Genomic DNA, 17,371 nt, shown 5'->3' on the forward strand with positions numbered 1-17,371 from the left:
CTGCCTTCTCCCTTGCTGATTTGAAGTTTGTGCCACTTCAACAAAATCCTACTGAAGTTAATGGAAACAGAAGCAGAGGAACTTTTCAGTGGTCAACAGAGAATATATGACTAAGCTCCAGCTCCCCTAAAGGGAGAGTTGCAGTGGAGGTGCAGTGTGGGGCAGATCCAGAGGAGTGTCTCAGGAGGTAGTGGAGGGGATGGTCTCTAAGCAGTTCAACCTTCACCACACAGTTCAGTACCAAAAGCACTGAGCATTTGCTACTTGCTTTTACTTTTCTTCCCATTGCTCAGCAAATCTGAAGAAAATGCCTAGAGCATTTCTAAATGTACCTTATATCTAAGAGTATGTAGAAAAGACCAGGGACCTGTTTCCAAATAGATTCCTGCTCAACCTCCTGCTTTTTTCGTCTGCTGCCTGTTTTCCTGCACCTGGAGGGGTTATCAGTAATTAGTATGGAGTCTCCATGGAGCACTTTTATTTCAAGTAGCATTTCACAGCAGATGTTTATGGAAAGCAGCAGTGTTTTGATGTGCAGTTTTAATTATTTGTCAGTTCAGCTTGGTTTTATTTGAGCCTGCATACCTATAAAGGCTGAACAAAGATCTGTCAGTGTTAACAAAACAGGTAGGCCTGGAGAGTCAAAAATGTGCAGTTGACATTGCTGATGTTAACAGCACTGGGTAGTTAGTTGGGGTAGGGTGGTTTTTTTGCTATAGATGCTCTGACTCACTGCTTTGGATGGCAAGTGTACAATTTAAAATCCTTTTACTTATGACTGCACAACATCTAGCCCCTGAAATAATTACTTGGGCCTACCTCACTGCAGATTTTTTTCTAGGAGATCACCTGAGAATATGACATTTTATTAAACATGGAAAGGGCCCTAAATGACTGCTCTGAGGCTGTAATTTAATCTTATATGTGACAGTTTTATCCTATCATTTCCCTTGGCGTGTCCTTTTCCCTTCATTTCCTACCCTTTCTCTCTGAAATCTCATTTGATTGGGAATTTTGGGTATTTGACTGGGGATTTGTGGATGTTCACTGCAATGCAAGCATTGTCCTTGCATGTGCAGTAAATTCAGTGTGCTCCAAGTGTGTTGGAATTTATTGTGCAAGGCCCTGACCCAAAATGAGGTCCTGAAAAGCTCAGACAGACAAATAGCCCAGAAGTAGGTATCATATCTCAGTTGGAGATGACTGTGTGATCACACGAGCTCTAACCTGTCAGTCTTGTTCCTTGGCATGTGCAGGGCAGCCCCCAGCAGGCCCCCTCTCCATCCAAGAACAAGACAGCTGGGAGATGGGGTCTGTGTGGATGGAAGCAGGACTATTCACCTCCTAAGGGTAGTGGAGAAGGGGTACTGAAGAGGAATGCACAAGTTGTGGGGATGGGCAGAGAGAAGAAAAGTGGGTGTTAGATGCCAGCCATAACCCTCTCTCTACACACTGGAGTATACAGCATTAGTACACTGATGTCTTAAGAGGTCCACCGCATGTATTTCAGGTGCTCACCCTCTTAAAAGCTTTGATTACAGACTGAGGAAAGGAAGGAGGAAAAAGGAACAAATAATTAAACATGTAAAGCTATTAAGCAAGGCTTTAACTTATAGCAGTGTTTCTATTCCTGTTATTCCTGTGCCTTTAGAAGCTGAAAGCTTTTAAAAGGAACTTAATTCATCACATTTGCATCTGACAGTGGTACTGAAGGTGAGCCCATTGTCGTGCAGAAGGAATGGCAGATGGGCAGAATAGCATTATTTCTGATGACCACAGTGCCACCTCAATGGCAAATATCCAAAATGGGAAAGAGAAAGAATAACATGGAAGGTAGAGAAGCAGTTTGTGTCTGGTGCTGCCTGACTTGCAACTTCAGTGGTGGAGAGAGTTAGGAAGCACAGTCACATCAGCCAAGCTTAGGCTGGCTGAGCAGGGAGGCCAGGCTGTCCCAGCTGGGCTGCAGTTGTGCTACAACAGCTTCAACCTTGGCAAGCTAAACTAGGCGTAAGCAGAAAGTAGAAGGAAATAGAAGAAGGTGGCAAAGGCATAGGAGGATGGGTGCTGGGGGTGCTGGGAAGGTTTCCAGCAGCCCAGCGTGACATCCCAGGCAAACCTTTCAAGTTCTTTGCCTCCCAGGCTATGACAAAGCCATGTGTTGGATCACAAGCTTTGGGAAAAAGCATCTGTTCCACTGGGTCACAAGATGGGAGAGTGACCACAGCTCAAGGCTGTGGCTGGTGGGGAGGAACCAGGACCTAGCAAGGCTCCTTTTGCGGCAGACGTGCCCTGTAGCTACAAACCCACAGTGGGAGAAAGCCTTGGCTCTTCCCAGATAATATAAGCTACAGACTGGACTACTGGAGAATGTGGAGTGAGGGCTGGAGGTTGCTGGATCTGCATGGATGCACTGCCACACTAGGGAAAGGTAAAGGCCACTAGTTCATGAAGATGACTAAGGCCCCTTGGTTCCTGGTATGGGCATGGTCCTACAATGACAGAGCTTAGCTGTTTCACCTCACTTGCTTTTCTGGCACCAGGGTCAAATTAAGGATGGGCAATGGCTGTAAAAACCCATCCTCTCCTGTATTTGTGTTCCTAAACTAATCCTCAGTTCCAGCATGTTGGCTTTGGGTAATTGATTTTTGGTCTCTCCCACCTCTGGCTTTTCAGTCAGACTTAATTGCCAGGACTGTATTAGCTGGTCATTTAGTTGGAGCTAACCAAATAATTTTTTTTTCTGACATTAAAATCTCTTTTATAGAGCAGGCTGAGTTAGACTACTCTCCCTTCAGTGATCTGTAGTACAGACTTTAGTTCAGACTTTAGTTCTTAACTTGGAGTGATTGGATGACTTATTTAGGGAAGGTCATATCAATATCTACCTATGAACTGTGAATAAAACTGTGAGGTTTTTTGGTAGCTTACTATTTATGGGCTCCCTAAGAATATGAATCAGGTTGTGTTTTGAACAAGGAAAAGAATAAATTATTCAAAAACTTGGACATTTACAGGGGATGACAACAGGAGCTAGATCACTCTTTCATGGCACTATGAAAATGGCATGTACTATGTACTATTTTCTCCAGAACTTACCTCACTAGTCAGCAGTGACACAGATAAGTCAGCAGCAACGACGAATGCAGCAAATTTATGAGGGAAAGTAGCCTGTTTTTTTTTTTTTTTAAAAAACCCAAAAAACCAGCAAACAAAACCAAGTACATAATGACCACCCCCACTCCCATCTCCCAACACAAAAGACATACACATACAATAAACCTATCTGAAAGAGTCTGGTTGTAACGGCTATGGGGGTAAAGTGCAAGATTGTTCACTGAGCTGTGAATCCATTTCCTCTTCACTAGGGAGAAGGAACCCACATATCAACATGTAACAAGAAAAATCTCAGGAGAAATGTTATGCATTTTGTCTCATTTTCCTTGTCATTTTCCAAGCACGTTTTTGTTTTGTTGAAGAAGTAGGATTATTTGTGGAGTATCAGCTCATTGTCAGCAGGCAATTCTCAGAGTTAATTATAAGAGAACAGCACTTTGAAGCAATCTCACATTTGGAGGTGTAGATCCCTGTGAGAGTGGCTGCAGCTGTGACTCCTGCAATCTCCTCTGACCATGAGGTATGTTACGGGATCAGTTCTGTTTTGAGACCTGTGTAGTCCTTACTACTGACCACATATGGAAATAGTAATTTGAGTAATAATTGCCATTTTGGGTTAGTGTACGTAAATTTGATGTGTGAAATGAGCCAGGGAAAGCAAGCAGCTAAGTGATATCTGCATGCTTTTGTTGTAGAGTCTTCCACTTCAGTTCTGGGGATGCCACTCCTGAATTTTCTCTCTTGAATTTTAAGTGTGTTTTTGTTCCAGTGTTGGAAAAAACCCACTCCTTGGATCTCCTTGTTGTGGGAGTGAAATATGTTGCTTGCTCTTCGCAATAGGGATTCTCTAGACAGTTTAAAAAGAAAACAAACTCCAACTAAACATAAAAAACCACCTCTCTAAAAACATGCCTGAAATCTCTGGCCTTTTTTAAACTGTGAATCCTGCTGTGCAGATGCTTGCTGTTCCTGAATGTTGGAGCTAAAATGAAACATACCTTGTTCTCTCTCTTTGAGCAAGTTCAGCACATGTTAAGGGAATCAGAGGAGCAGTATTTTGGCACAAGCACCCCAAATCTTAACACATGTACACACGCTGCCTGATGTTTCATTTCAGGTTATAAACTGGATTACAACATGCTTTCACCCTGTGGGCATTGTCCAGGGAAACCAGACTGGATCTGTCTGATGCATAAAACCAATCTGGCTAAACGATCACCAAGTGGAAAGTAAAGAATGTACATGGAATTTGAATTTTTAACAGGAATTTAGATTACATTTCGGTCATGCTGAATGATTATTAATACTATTTACCTCATCAATTCAAGAATGGAATAAATATTATATTCTGGAAACTGTGCTTAAATATCTTATGGCAACATTTAAAACTTCTCAAATAACTATATCTGCCCTAATTAAGTCAGGATAGCACAGACAGTATTTAGACTGCACATGTTTTCTTCTTGATGCAAATGGAGCTTTGTGTCCTTTTATTTGTGGGAAGCTTTGTTAGCCTCAGTTAGCTGAAATACTTGCATATGATTTGTTTTTTTCAAAAGAAAAGATACACTGTATTTAGAGATGCAAATACTACCTTGTCTGCAAAACTCACCAGCTGTTATACTGGAAGACAAAGCTAATTCTATGTTGCTTTACTTCAGTAGTGTCTGTGTATTCACAAGCAGCTTTTTAACAGCCTTCTCTGCATAGCTGAAAAATAGCAGGGACCAAATTTCTATTTGATTCCTTTGGTAACAGCCTAGTAAAATCGGAGTTGATCTGTGATTTTAAGAAAAATTTAAGCAAGCAAATATATTGACTGTGAGAATATACCTTTTTATTAATGTTTGTAGAAAGGTTGAACAGTGTTAGCTTTGATTCTCACATTCCTTGAATATGAGTTTACTAATTGCTGACTTGAATATTTGACTTGATTCTGAGTCAGGTCAAATATGTGGCTCTGTGGTAGAAGAAGCTGCTGCTGGTTTGTGTGTCAGTAGCACAGCTTTTTGAAGAGGCTCTTTGCTTCTGCTTTAAACATCTGGGGAGACAAAGAGTGTTTGTGGGGTCTTTTGTTGCTGCTGAAAGTTGGAGCGGGGAAGAATTACATTCCAAGAAATACTCTGAATCTGGAAGAATCAGGGTGGAATAATTAAGTATTAAGCTTTATCTTCTTTATAAACGAAAGTGCTTTCGTTTCATCTGTGATGGCTCCCCTGGTAATGGATGTTATGTAATTACTCTCCCCTTCAGAGTTAAATCCTTTTTCCGATTTGTGAGTAATATTTGCATATGTATTTCTTAGCTGCATTGACATGCCAGATGCACAGTGGTAGCTGTCTCCGCCTGCTAATCCTGTAATAACATTCTGGTGACCAAATTCAATGGCCCTGCCCGCGGAGTCTCGGAACAGCTGATTGCTGAGTAGGGAGGAAAAAAAAATAACCCAGCGAATCTGGTTGCAGCTCTCTGCTGCATCCCCATCCCACAATCCCTTGCACCATTTGCTGCAGTCTTTCTACACAGGCTGAGTGAGAAAAAGATGTGCTAAATAAAGATTGATTGGTTTGAATCCTGAAGGGGTCTCCCACTTGTAAATGACCCCAGGGAAAAAAAAAATTCACGACGACTTCACTGGGCCTCCTCTTATTCTTCCATTTTTCTTTCCACCTGTCCTCTTCGTGGAATGGAACGTCATTCCTTAGAGCACAAAATCTGTTGTGCATCTAATAATGACTATGCTGTGATAGGGCTTCTTAAACAGTTTTACGCGTGAGGCTTGAAATATTAACAGATGATAGTTTGTTCGTTTGGATTACTGCGGAACTGCAGCTCCGTCCCTGCAAGGATTTTATCCTCAGCACTGCACTGATTAAGCTATTTTTCTACAAAGATGGGTAGGTCTGAAATGCTCAAGTTTGCTCAGTATTATTCCTGGTGGTTGCTGCTGGGTTGTTCCTTCTGTTTTGGCCCCTGATCATTCACTGCACTTCTGCATGCTGTAAGAATGAAGAGGGTTGCTGTGTTTTAAACAAGGCACTAAGCTGATTGCAAGAGTGGGAGAGAGAGGAATGCAAATTTAGCTTATCAAGCCTTTTACACAAGTGGACTGTGTGGTGGTTATGATTATTAATTTGTTCAGTGTGTTCTGTGTATTAGCTAATTTTGGGGCTGCTGCTAGAAATGGCTTGAATCTGTTTATTCCTAAAGACTGTGGACAGGTGATCTATCTGTTTTAAGGACTTTTAAGCCCTAGCTCTCCCAGTCCTTGAAGCAACATTATTGAGGTTCCCCACCCTTTCTTACGGCTCTCGAGGCCTAACTGTTCCTTTGGAAATGTTGCTATTGGAAACCTATTCATTCATAATACATGAATAGACCCTCTGGGTTGTGAACACCATTGATAAGAAGAGGATGAACAAGCTGCAAGCAATTTGTTCTCCTCAGGCTGTACTTTCAGGCTAGTTGCACCTCTGGCTGGGTGGATTTCAGTGATAGCAGTGTATCAACAACACAGAATTCTACTCTTTCAGGAATAAAATCCTGAGAACCGAACAATTATAAGTTTCCCCAATGTCTTTTTGTTGGCCAGGCCATGGAAACTAATATAGGATTTGATAACTGTTCAGGAATTCCAGAGCTCATTTGAAGATACCTGTAGGAAGGGGGTGCACTTTCATTATTATATGTTTCTACCTACCTGAAACAACTACTCTGGAACTGTTATTTGTGTTTTTTCTTTTCACCCTTTTCTAATGCTAGAGGGAAGTTCCTTTCATATGGGTGGGGCCGCACCCTGAAAGCATGCATGCATAGTGGGGCAAGGATTTCCACTAGCTTAGAGAGCCATTGTGTTCTCCTTTCTTTGCTGTATAGTGTATTTTGAATGAAAAATGATAGTCATATCTCCAAACAGAAGGAAAAAGAACAATGTTATTTTTGGGGTGGCTGGGAAGATAGCAATCCTTGAACCTCAGAGGAATGACAAAGGGGTACATTTCCTGCACTTAGCAAACCTGAACTGTGTGTGTCTTATAGATAAATGGGTGGGAGGTTATATCATTTTTGGTGCAACATTTTATAAACCTTTGACTTTGCATGTTTAAATTATGAAGTGTAACTATATTGAGAACTGATACAATTATTTTCAAAGCTCGTGCTGCAGCTACTCTTTATTAGCTTTGAGACATTATGAACCTCTGAAAAGCATCAGTTTCTCAGCTCAGAAGATGCTACTAGAAAAAAGAACATTTTTCTTGTAAAACTAGTGTTTCTTTACAAAATCCCTCACTGCTAATACATCTGAAACTTAGTCTGCTGTTTTGAGGAACTGCTGCAAGCATAGCAGTAAATCAGAAAAAATACTGTGGTGAAATTCAAAGGCATTGTCCAAAATGTTCAGCTTTTCCTCAAATAGTCTGATTGTACAGTTACTTTCATTGAGTAAATACGCAAAATCATCCTTCTCATAAATACATCATCAAAATTGCATCAAAGGTGGAGCTGGCTCAGAGAAGCTGCAGAGTCCTACAAATCCCATACTCAAAAATTTTTTTAAATGAACCACTTAAGAAGTTGTACCAGGTAATGGCCAAAGCCACTAATGTATTGATGAAATTCTGTTTCCAGGTGCATGTTTTAAACCTGATTTATGTGAGCAAAGTGAATAAATGACAATCATGGCCTCCTGCGTTTCAGACAAAACACAGAATATTAAAAGCACTTTATTTCTGAGTCTTTAATAGTTTCTTTCATTGACAAAGCTTAAAGCATGAACATTTGAAAAATAAAGTGGCTGGCATGAGCTAAGAATTACTTGATCTTGCAGTGAGATTGGGGGAACGTAAAAAACCTAAGATGAAGATCAGAAGATGAAGATGAAGTCAATATTAATATTTTCAGGCAGCAGAAATTTTTCCCGTGTAACTGCTATTTTCTGGTATAGCTCTACTTGATAAGCAAAAATACCTGGTTGCTAGAGAACTTTCTTCTGTTAAGTGACAGGCAGCATTCACCAGAGACCTATTCTTTCATACCTTAAGTACAGTTTTTTTCCCAGTAGTCTGTGTTCAGTCTATAACAAAAAAATTATACCATTTGTGTGTCCAATTTGGAAATCGTGCTTTCGATAAGAAGTCATCCTGCTTCTGATTATCTTCCCTGTTTTGTATGGGTTGCTGCCCCTAACATTTGGGGAGGGAAAGTGGGAGGCAAACACAGCTGTGTCAGTGGTGAAATGAATTTTCTTTTGAAACACATCACTGATGTTCTGCATGTTATGCTGCCAAGTGTATGAATATGTTAATGTGTATTTGATTGTCTGCTCTTTCTACTCCGTTTTGTAAAAGCTGTATATTTTGGTTCCACGCCTTGTAAAACCATCTTTAACACAAGCTTGTAACATGGTTTCCTAATTGATCTCCTAAGGTTTATTATGTGTGATGTATGGCATTTAAATAGGAAAAATTAATTTGGGTTTATGTAATACTCACATTTTATCTTACTATGGGGAAAGAAATTTAAAAAATTATTAAAAATTATTTAAAATTACATGAAAATATTATCAATCCTGAAATCATGCATTTTTGGGTCATGAACTCATATTTTATGAATATTAAAACAATTTTTACCATTGCAGTTTCCCCTTTATTGGGAAAAAAAGGAAATGAAAGGCCCTGCCATGAGTGTTTTCCATTGAATTAAATGTCAGTTGGGTTGTGAGTAACTTTATGCTGCTGTATTTGCTAGCATAGAAGCAATGACCTAGGAACCTCTTACTGGGCAAATCAGTATAGCATGATCCATAATTACTGTCGTTATGCTAGAAATAGCCACTTGCTCAGTGTAGTAAGTAAACCATACCAGCATGGCTAAATACACAGCTCAGCATGGCTCAGGTCTGACAGATTAGTGTGCCATGCATTCAAGCATAGGAAGAAGATCTGATGTAAAACTGATGATAAAATGCTACCCAGGTCATGCAAATAATTGTGGAATTGAGTGACCTTTGAGTGTGATCAGCACAGAGGCAGAGGGCTTATTATTTCTGTCTTGGAAAGCCGGAACTGCCCTCAAGCTAGATCTCAAATTGCCTGAAATGGGTGGCTAAAAATGGTAGAAACTGTTTAGGGAAAAAGTCAGACCCTCAGGAGTGTACCTGAAGTGAAGCAGTCCAGCTGGGCTTGCTGCTCACAGAGAAGAGGAGCCCCTGTCAGCTGGGGATGCGGGAGGACTGTCAGAACTCGGTGCTGTGACAGAGTCGCTGTGATCAGCTCCCTGGGGAGCGAGCCTGTGCCTCCCAGCACTCCAGGCTGCTGGAAACGCTGATGGAGAGGAGTTCTAGCTGGGCCACCCTGCCAGGGCCTCTGCATGCCAGGTTTTCCTAAATTATTTTAGCAGGCAGTTCTCTAAGGGTGTTTCCTTCCTTTTCCTCCTGTCTTCTCTTTCCACGTATTAATTCTGTTGGCTATAATCTGTACCTCCAGCTGAAAAGAAATTAAGTTTTTCTCTCTGGTGCCTTGTGCCAGGACAGAAGGTGTTCCAAGCCTGCAGTTTTAATTCTGTCAGTCACTAGACTTCTTTCTTACCCTTTTATTTCATGCTTTTTATGCCAGGTTATGAAGAGTCTTTAGTCCTAGAAACGTGATTCTTACTACAACTTCTGCCTATAATGCCATTTTTCTTGCATGTATAATTTGGATGTGCTTCATGTATCGTTCCCCCTAACTTTGCTGAATCTCAGCAGCTATGAGTTGCCTCTGTTTTGTTTCTTTTATCATGAAGATTTTCATTTCACCTATCTCACCTTTGTTGCTGATGCAGAATTTGAGCATTCCCTTCCCAGGGGCTGGCTGGTTCTGGAGCTTCCTTTTTGGGGGCTTCTTGGAGTCCAAATCTACCATATTTTTGGCAATAGCAGCACTGATAAGTGAAAAAAAATTGTTAGGTGAACCATTTTCAAACTGTGATGCAGCCGTTTGACTGGCTGGTGCAGTTCCAGTTTAAGCATTTTTCCAACAGTACTGTAGATGTAAGAAATCCAATGTTTGTTAGCACTGACTGAGCCTACTGGTCCAAGAACATTTTTATCGTGGGATTTCTTTAAAACCAGACATCCTTGTAACTCTTTCAGTCCAGAAAGAGCATGCCTTTCACTATTTCTTCTCACACTGAGGTGGTGTAGACTTGGTGGACTGTTTCCCAGGCTCTTATTAGTGATAAACCATTTTAGAAGTTTAATTCTTCACTGTTTTGGTTTTATATGGAAATATGAATTCCTGCATAAGGATGAAACATAAGTGAATCAGTAACTGATTTTTTTATTTCATGGAATTTATAAGCCATTTTTCTTCTTCTCTTCTTTTCCCCACCCCGATCCAGCAGTGTGCAGGGTAGAAGGGAACAGGACCCATATGTCAGTGGTCTAGGATGGCCAGTGAAGGCTCCAACATCCCAAGTCCTGTGGTCCGTCAGATTGACAAGCAGTTTCTGATTTGCAGCATATGCCTGGACCGCTACAAGAACCCCAAAGTACTTCCCTGCCTGCATACTTTCTGTGAGAGGTAAGTCCTTTCCTCATGTGGTGTCTTGGTATTCGTGTTGAGTGGCAAGCATGGAACAAGGCATCCTTTAGTGGAGGGAGACTTTTCTCTTTACTTGTAAAGGACATGTTAAGGCATGATAAAGTCTGGGAAGGCTGGAGAGGCAGGGCTGTAGGAAGAGAAATTTGTCTCAGGCAGGAAGAAGAGACACCAGTGAAATATTTGGAATACAATCCTTTTATGCAAGAGTAAACAAAAAGTAAATCCAATTAAACTAATGAATACAGTTACAACAATGTGAAAGGTGATGACAGCCAGAATTTGGACCTCAAGTTAATGGTCTCATATTTATCCCGATTAGCTTATAATTGGAAACAATAAAGAACGTTCTTTGTTGATTTACTAAGCCAAGAAATAATTATCCGATCCTTTAATGTCCGAGCCTTAGACATGATATATACATTATTAATAACCTATGATTAAATGTCTTCATTATTCTGCAGCTTGGTTGACTGAAGTGGAAAAACTCTATGAAAAGAGATGTGATAAAACAGCAACCTGCCTTTTACTGTGTTCAGCTGAATGAACTGAATATGCATAATGATGCTTCAGTGTTGTATTATCCATCAAATGGTGGGGAAAATACAGCATCTGCAGAAAAGTTATCCTGAAGAATTAGTGGTTAGAGTTCTTTATCTGATGATGAGATGCAACTCTGTGGATTATATATTGAATGGCAGGAGAATTTTAATAAATGGTATGTGGTGTGAACACTTATTTAATTTAGGAGATTTTCACCTCTTAGTTAGAATTGTGGTGTGAATATCTAACTTTGCACAGGGTGCAAGAAAAACTGTGGATATCTGAGTGTGTCAGATGAACTGGTCTTTTATGGAAGAGTAGGATATCCTGGCATTACAGAAGGCAGCAGTGAAACCCTTGCTGAAGTTATTGGAGACAAGATTTTCACCATCATGTGTTAAGTTTCATGACTTCAGTTCATGTGTGAAACCTAAGGTCAGCTTCTGGTTTTCACCGTAATCCTCTTATGTTGATCTGGTTATGGAGAGAGGCTGGAAGAACTCTTCCAGGGTACTGCTGAGGTGCAAAGCCTAAGCTCTCCTTTCACAGAGCCTTTACCAGGGGGTCAGGAGGAGAGCTGCCAAGGAAGATGAAGAGTAGTGCAACTGAAGTCCTTGGAAATGGATAAGAGCTGTGGAGCTGTGTGAGGTCACACTCTCTCAGTTGGCATCTCATGAGAAATTTTGTGTAGCACTGCTTCCCTTGAGAACTGCATTCTGCAGAGCTTCCTCTGCTTATAGGACTATACCAAATAGAGTATATTGCAACTATATGTTGCACGCCCAGCAGGTGTTAAGTTCATTTTCAAGGCCCAAAAAGTGGCATTAACTGTCACCTAGGCCAATCTGCTGCATATTGTTGATCACAGAACTTTTGTGTCAGATTTATATTCTGTGAAATTTATTTTTTCAAAAAAATCCCGACACCAGTCCCACCTCCTTCCAATTGAACACAAACAAAAATCTCCTCCAAAACTCCTCGTAACATAAACAGTGATAACCTAGGATGTACTTCCCTATGTAGTAAAGAAAGCTGTGTTGGTTCTGGCTAGCTGACAAATAACTTTCCTAATTGAAATAAATGAAAAAATGTCCCTTGGTTTCATTGGGACCATGTTTTACCTCTGAAATACTAAACCCACAAATACAAGTTAATAAAGGAGATTCTGTCGAAAAGACAAGGATCAAACACTGGTTAGTCAAAGACACAGGCTCAAATATTTGATGCAACTTCATGTCTGTCAAACTTTATCTTATAGTTCATAATTTTTACTATCCTGTGAGCAGGATGCTGTAGATGTCTGGCAGCATGAATCAACTGCACAAAAATCTCTAAAAAAGGCATATAACTCTTGGAATAATATCAGCTTATTGAACTTTTTTTCATGTGGCAGAGGCAAAAAGGTTTAGAGGAAAAACAATATTCCCCATAACCACTTTTACTTCTGAAGCCTGTAGATGTACCTTTCCTTTTATAATTAGGAGTAGCACTATTTTAAACTAGTTCTTTAACTGAAGGAAGTATTCTTTTTCCTCTCTGATGATACTTTTTCTTTCTCTCCCCTTCCACCTCCCTTTCCCATAGGTGTTTACAGAATTACATTCCAGCCCATAGCTTAACCCTTTCTTGCCCTGTGTGCCGCCAGACCTCCATTCTGCCAGAGAAAGGGGTTTCTGCACTCCAGAACAACTTCTTTATTACCAACCTGATGGATGTCCTGCAACGAACACCAGACAACAGCATTGAGGAGTCCTCCATCTTGGAGACTGTCACTGCTGTTGCTGCAGGCAAACCACTCTCCTGCCCCAATCATGATGGAAATGTAAGTGAGACGACCTCCTGTGATATGTACAGGTATTGGTGTGTGCTGATTTGTCTGGGTTTCATGGATATTTTGTTCTAAAAAGATAGCAGAGGAAGTGGAATCACACTAATTCTTTGATTTTATGATATGTCAACAAAAGATAAGTGATTTTTCAAATTAACACAGATGTTCTTAGTGGAACGTTCTTAGAGTAGTCAGGGTATTATTTCATCCTACCAGTCATCTGGGATGATACTGTCTTTTAGCACATTTGGTAACAACTGTTGTCCTGCAAGCACTGAACCTTGTGCCTTTACCTCTTTGGGTTGGGTTTCCCTAGCTCTCTTGCTTGTAGCATCAAATATTGCTGTGGGGACCTGTGTGTTTGTTTAGACAATATGTGACAGGGAACTTATAAGCTTAACTCACCTGCACATTTAGGCAGTACCAAAAGGTTTGTGAACATATTAACATGGAACCAAATAAGAGTGATCTCTAGCTGAGGATGCTTTGGGTCAGCACAGGCTAGTAATGGAGAGCTTCTATTTATCTGCAGTGTTTTGTGCATCTCGCGTATTAGTCTTTTGAGGCTGCCTTTTTTCCCTTCACCTACTCTTTTAACCAAACGTGTTCCCACATACATCCTCAAATCATATCAGTGAATTCGTTGCCAAGTACCCCCAACTGAGTAAGTGTTCACAGATTGATGCCAGAACAGCTCTAACTCTGCTTACTTCACAATTTTCAGTGTTAACCTGTGTGACTTCATGATAGGCATATGAGCTCCTGATTTATAGCTAGGCTTATGCAAACATGTAAGTAAACCACATTACAAAGCTCAGCAATGCTGTGTTGCATACTGACTGCTGTGCTTCTATGCAAGTTAAGAAATACGTACCAGTAGTTTAAGACAACTTTCTTGGGACTGTTTTATTTGATACTCAGTGTGTGTATATTGTATAGGAATAATTTGGCTGATAGGTAACGATTACTGTAACAGAGGAATAGCTCAGTTTCCACTCCTTTGCTGACCTGTGGGAATTAGGTGGACTTGTAGAACTGATTTGCTGTATACTCTGATTAATGAATAACTGGTGTAACTTTTTTAATGTGTACTATACCTGTGTTTGTATAGTGGTTACTGATTAATAAATGCCTAGTTTTTATTTGCATTCTATTTCCTCTCTTTAAAGTGAATCATAGTTCTTTTTTGACATAGCCACTGTGATAGGAGCCATCTGATTGTGAAATGCAGAAGAAAAATCAAAATGAAGGTGTTGCTTGTTTTGCATTTTAAATTATCAGCTGATTATTCTTAAGGTGCACTTAGAAAGAAATGGTTTGCCTACAATTAAAAATATGCCACCTTATACCTCTGGAGAACTCCTTTCTTAGGGAAAGGGGGATTTGTAAGTCCTCTAAACCAAACTGACTTGGCTTGCCTTGAAACACAGCATGCCTTTTAGGATGCTAATAATGTGTGATGGGAATATCTCGCTTCAGTAAGTATCTGGGAGATAGGAGTTGGGGATAGGCTGAGGATTACTCCAATTTAAAGTTTTGTGGAACTAGGAAATTAAAAGCTAAATGGCACACATTAGTCCTTGTGATGGGAGGAGCTGAGGTAAGCTTTGGGGAGAGCTTAGAGCCTCTTGCTTGAGGCTGGCCAGGTGGGTCTGGCTGAAGGGCAGGGTGCACAGGCCAAGGTGCTGGGCACCTTAGGCATCACTGAGGAACAGATTTTGATGGCTTCATAGGTACAGAACATGAGGGCACTGCATGGCAAGTAAGTTAGCCATTAGGAAATGGTTCTTCACACTGAGGGTGGTTGGGCACTGGAACAAGTTCCCTGGGGAAGCGGTCACAGCACCAAGACTGACAGAATTCAAGAAGCGTTTGAACAATGCTGTCAGGCATGTGGTGTGATTCCTGGGGCTGTCCTGTGCAGGCCCAGGAGTTGGACTTCAATGATCCTTGTTGGTCCCTTCCAACTTACAGTATTCTATGATTCTGTGATTCTAAATGCCTGGCTGCTAGTAGCTTTTCAGGGGGATTTAGGAAGTGAAAGAGGATTGAGCTGGTAGCTGGAGAATGCCTTCGCAGAACCAGCAGTCATTATGCATTGAATCCTCCCTCCATTAATTTTTACATATTGCTTGGGGTAGGGTCAGACCCATTGTATTTTTACCATTTGCATGAAGTATATTTCTTTTAAATATTACCTGATTTTCTTCGTATTAGCTTGGAAATAAGTTTCTGTTTAAACAAGTTTTTTCAGTCATTTGAGCCATACTGGATTTAAACCTCTTTGATTAAAATCACATAGAAACTGATGCACAGATACTTTCTTATTAACTTACAGGTCTGCTTGTAATTTAGCCTTCCTCAGGCCATGTAGGTTAGATATTTTCCCTTTCAGTTGGTCTCTTATTCTCGTCACCCATATTTTCCATATGTGTGTGTATTCTATTCCTTCTGTGCACATCCTCTCATCCTCCATTGTGGAATCTTTGTTCTGTGTGTTCTTATGAAAAATGAAACTTAGCTTGCAGTATCTTAACATGAGAGATGGTTTCCTGTGCTTGAAGTATAAACAAATGCTTCCTCATATTGACCCAACACAGAGCACAAATGTATGTTCTTGTAAGTCGGGGTAATAGGGCACATGTGGAACTTTTGAACCTACCAGAAGATTTTTACCTTCTACCTACACATTAAAATAAGATTGGCTTTATTCTCAGCTGCTAAACATGAGCAGCTTTTGTTGTGTATAAGCATCCTGGATCCTAACATTGATCCATGATCATTTAGGGGCAGCTACAGCAGCCAGGACAGGGAAGGCTATGAAATTCTAGCTCCATTACTTCATAGTATGTAATGTGTGGTGTGGACTCTTTGCAGTCACCCATCCTGAAAAGTCCCTGCTTGGGTTTTATTTGAATTTGAAGTGAAAACCAGCCCAGAGTTGAGGATCCATGCTTTTACAGGGGCAATGTATATTCTGTCTATGGAGTGTAAGAAGAGAGGATACACAATATTAATTAAATGCTCGTAGCAAGAGAGCATGCCTTAGCTCTGACTAGCTTTTTCTCAAAAGATCACACTATAGCTTGGTAACTTGACAGGCATAAGATTTTGTTTAAAAAACACTTCCTGAACTTGTGCAGGTGTTGCTTACTACCTGTATGCTTCTCTTGGAAAAATAAAAAAGCACCTATCCTTGATATTCCGATGAAGTGACTTCATACCATACCTTTTAAAACCTTGTTTTTTCTCCTCACCTCTGTACTTCCCACCATGTCACTTACTCGTGTATCCCATTAAACTGTAATCTAATTCTATTCTGTACTCTTCAATATTCAGTGTGTCATTGAGGCTAAATAAAAAATGCAGAATATCAGGGTTAGACTCTTAATGAGCATTAGAACTAATAAACTGAGCTCACTGCTGGCAAAATTTTGTTCTACCTCACAGGGAACGTTTAATATAGGTAGGAAGCAATAGTGTGACCGATACAATCATATCTGAATTGGAAAGTCATACAAGGGGTTTGGGTGGTTCACTTCTATGTAAGCATATTGTTTAAGTCATGACAGTCTTACAAAAATATTCTAAAAATTTGCTTAAAGTTTTCAAGTTTACAGTATGGGTAAGGCAAAAGCTATGACTAGGCAGAGCAAACCCCCACATTCTAAATTTTATCAGATATCTCAAATGTACCCTCAGGTGATTCAAACTTATATTCTTCTAAAAGCTAAGGTACATGCTAGCCCTGGGACAGAGGAATTAAGCATGTGTCTGTGAGATGAGGAAGGTGGGAAGCACAGAGCCTTTTTCTCTAGGCTGCTCTTTTAATTCAAACAAATAGAAAGCACAGGATGAGCAATGTGATTTTAGAGAAGTGGGGCTTGTGATTGGTGAGAGCCTTTTCCTCAAGACCTGAACTTTGAAGGGCTGGAATTAGTGTGTCTTGACTTCGTGTAATCTAATTCAGAAGTACTTGCATCCTTGATTATGCAAATTTAAAAGTTTCTGTAAATTCAGTTTAATTACTGTAGTGAAGATATGCATGGGTCTCCAGTTACATCACTGTGCTGAAATATGCTGGTCTGGTTTAAGGTGGGAGTTAGTGGATGGGATTTCAGAACCAGTGGGTATTATGTCACATGTCTTTACAGCTGATGGAAATGTTCTCATTAAATTCAGTGAAAATACAGTTGAAGCTGGTATTGGATGCCATAGTATATCCTGACCAAGAGCTCTCTTCAATTTGGAAAGGAGAGGTTCAGCCAAATGTCATTTTTGAGTTATTTTGTAAAGCAAACCTGTT

General features: G+C 40.3%; 1 protein-coding gene across 17 annotated transcripts in view; it reads left to right on the forward strand.

The window, feature by feature from the left end:
* Positions 1–17,371, forward strand: part of TRIM2 (tripartite motif containing 2) — a 91,313-nt gene that overhangs the window by 39,920 nt on the left and 34,022 nt on the right. For 7 of the 17 annotated variants that reach the window (XM_064652251.1, XM_064652265.1, XM_064652252.1 and 4 more), the window contains 2 exons: positions 10,495–10,676; positions 12,822–13,059. In XM_064652251.1, the coding sequence (XP_064508321.1) occupies positions 10,543–10,676; positions 12,822–13,059 (372 nt within the window). In that variant the 5' untranslated portion in view covers positions 10,495–10,542. Of the gene's footprint in view, positions 1–5,111; positions 6,012–10,494; positions 10,677–11,158; positions 11,413–12,821; positions 13,060–17,371 lie in introns of those variants that run through there. The other 10 variants (XM_064652253.1, XM_064652255.1, XM_064652261.1 and 7 more) reach the window with 4 other exon arrangements.

Source organism: Pseudopipra pipra, chromosome 4 (genome assembly GCF_036250125.1).
Source record: "Pseudopipra pipra isolate bDixPip1 chromosome 4, bDixPip1.hap1, whole genome shotgun sequence".
NCBI classification, from domain to species: domain Eukaryota; kingdom Metazoa; phylum Chordata; class Aves; order Passeriformes; family Pipridae; genus Pseudopipra; species Pseudopipra pipra.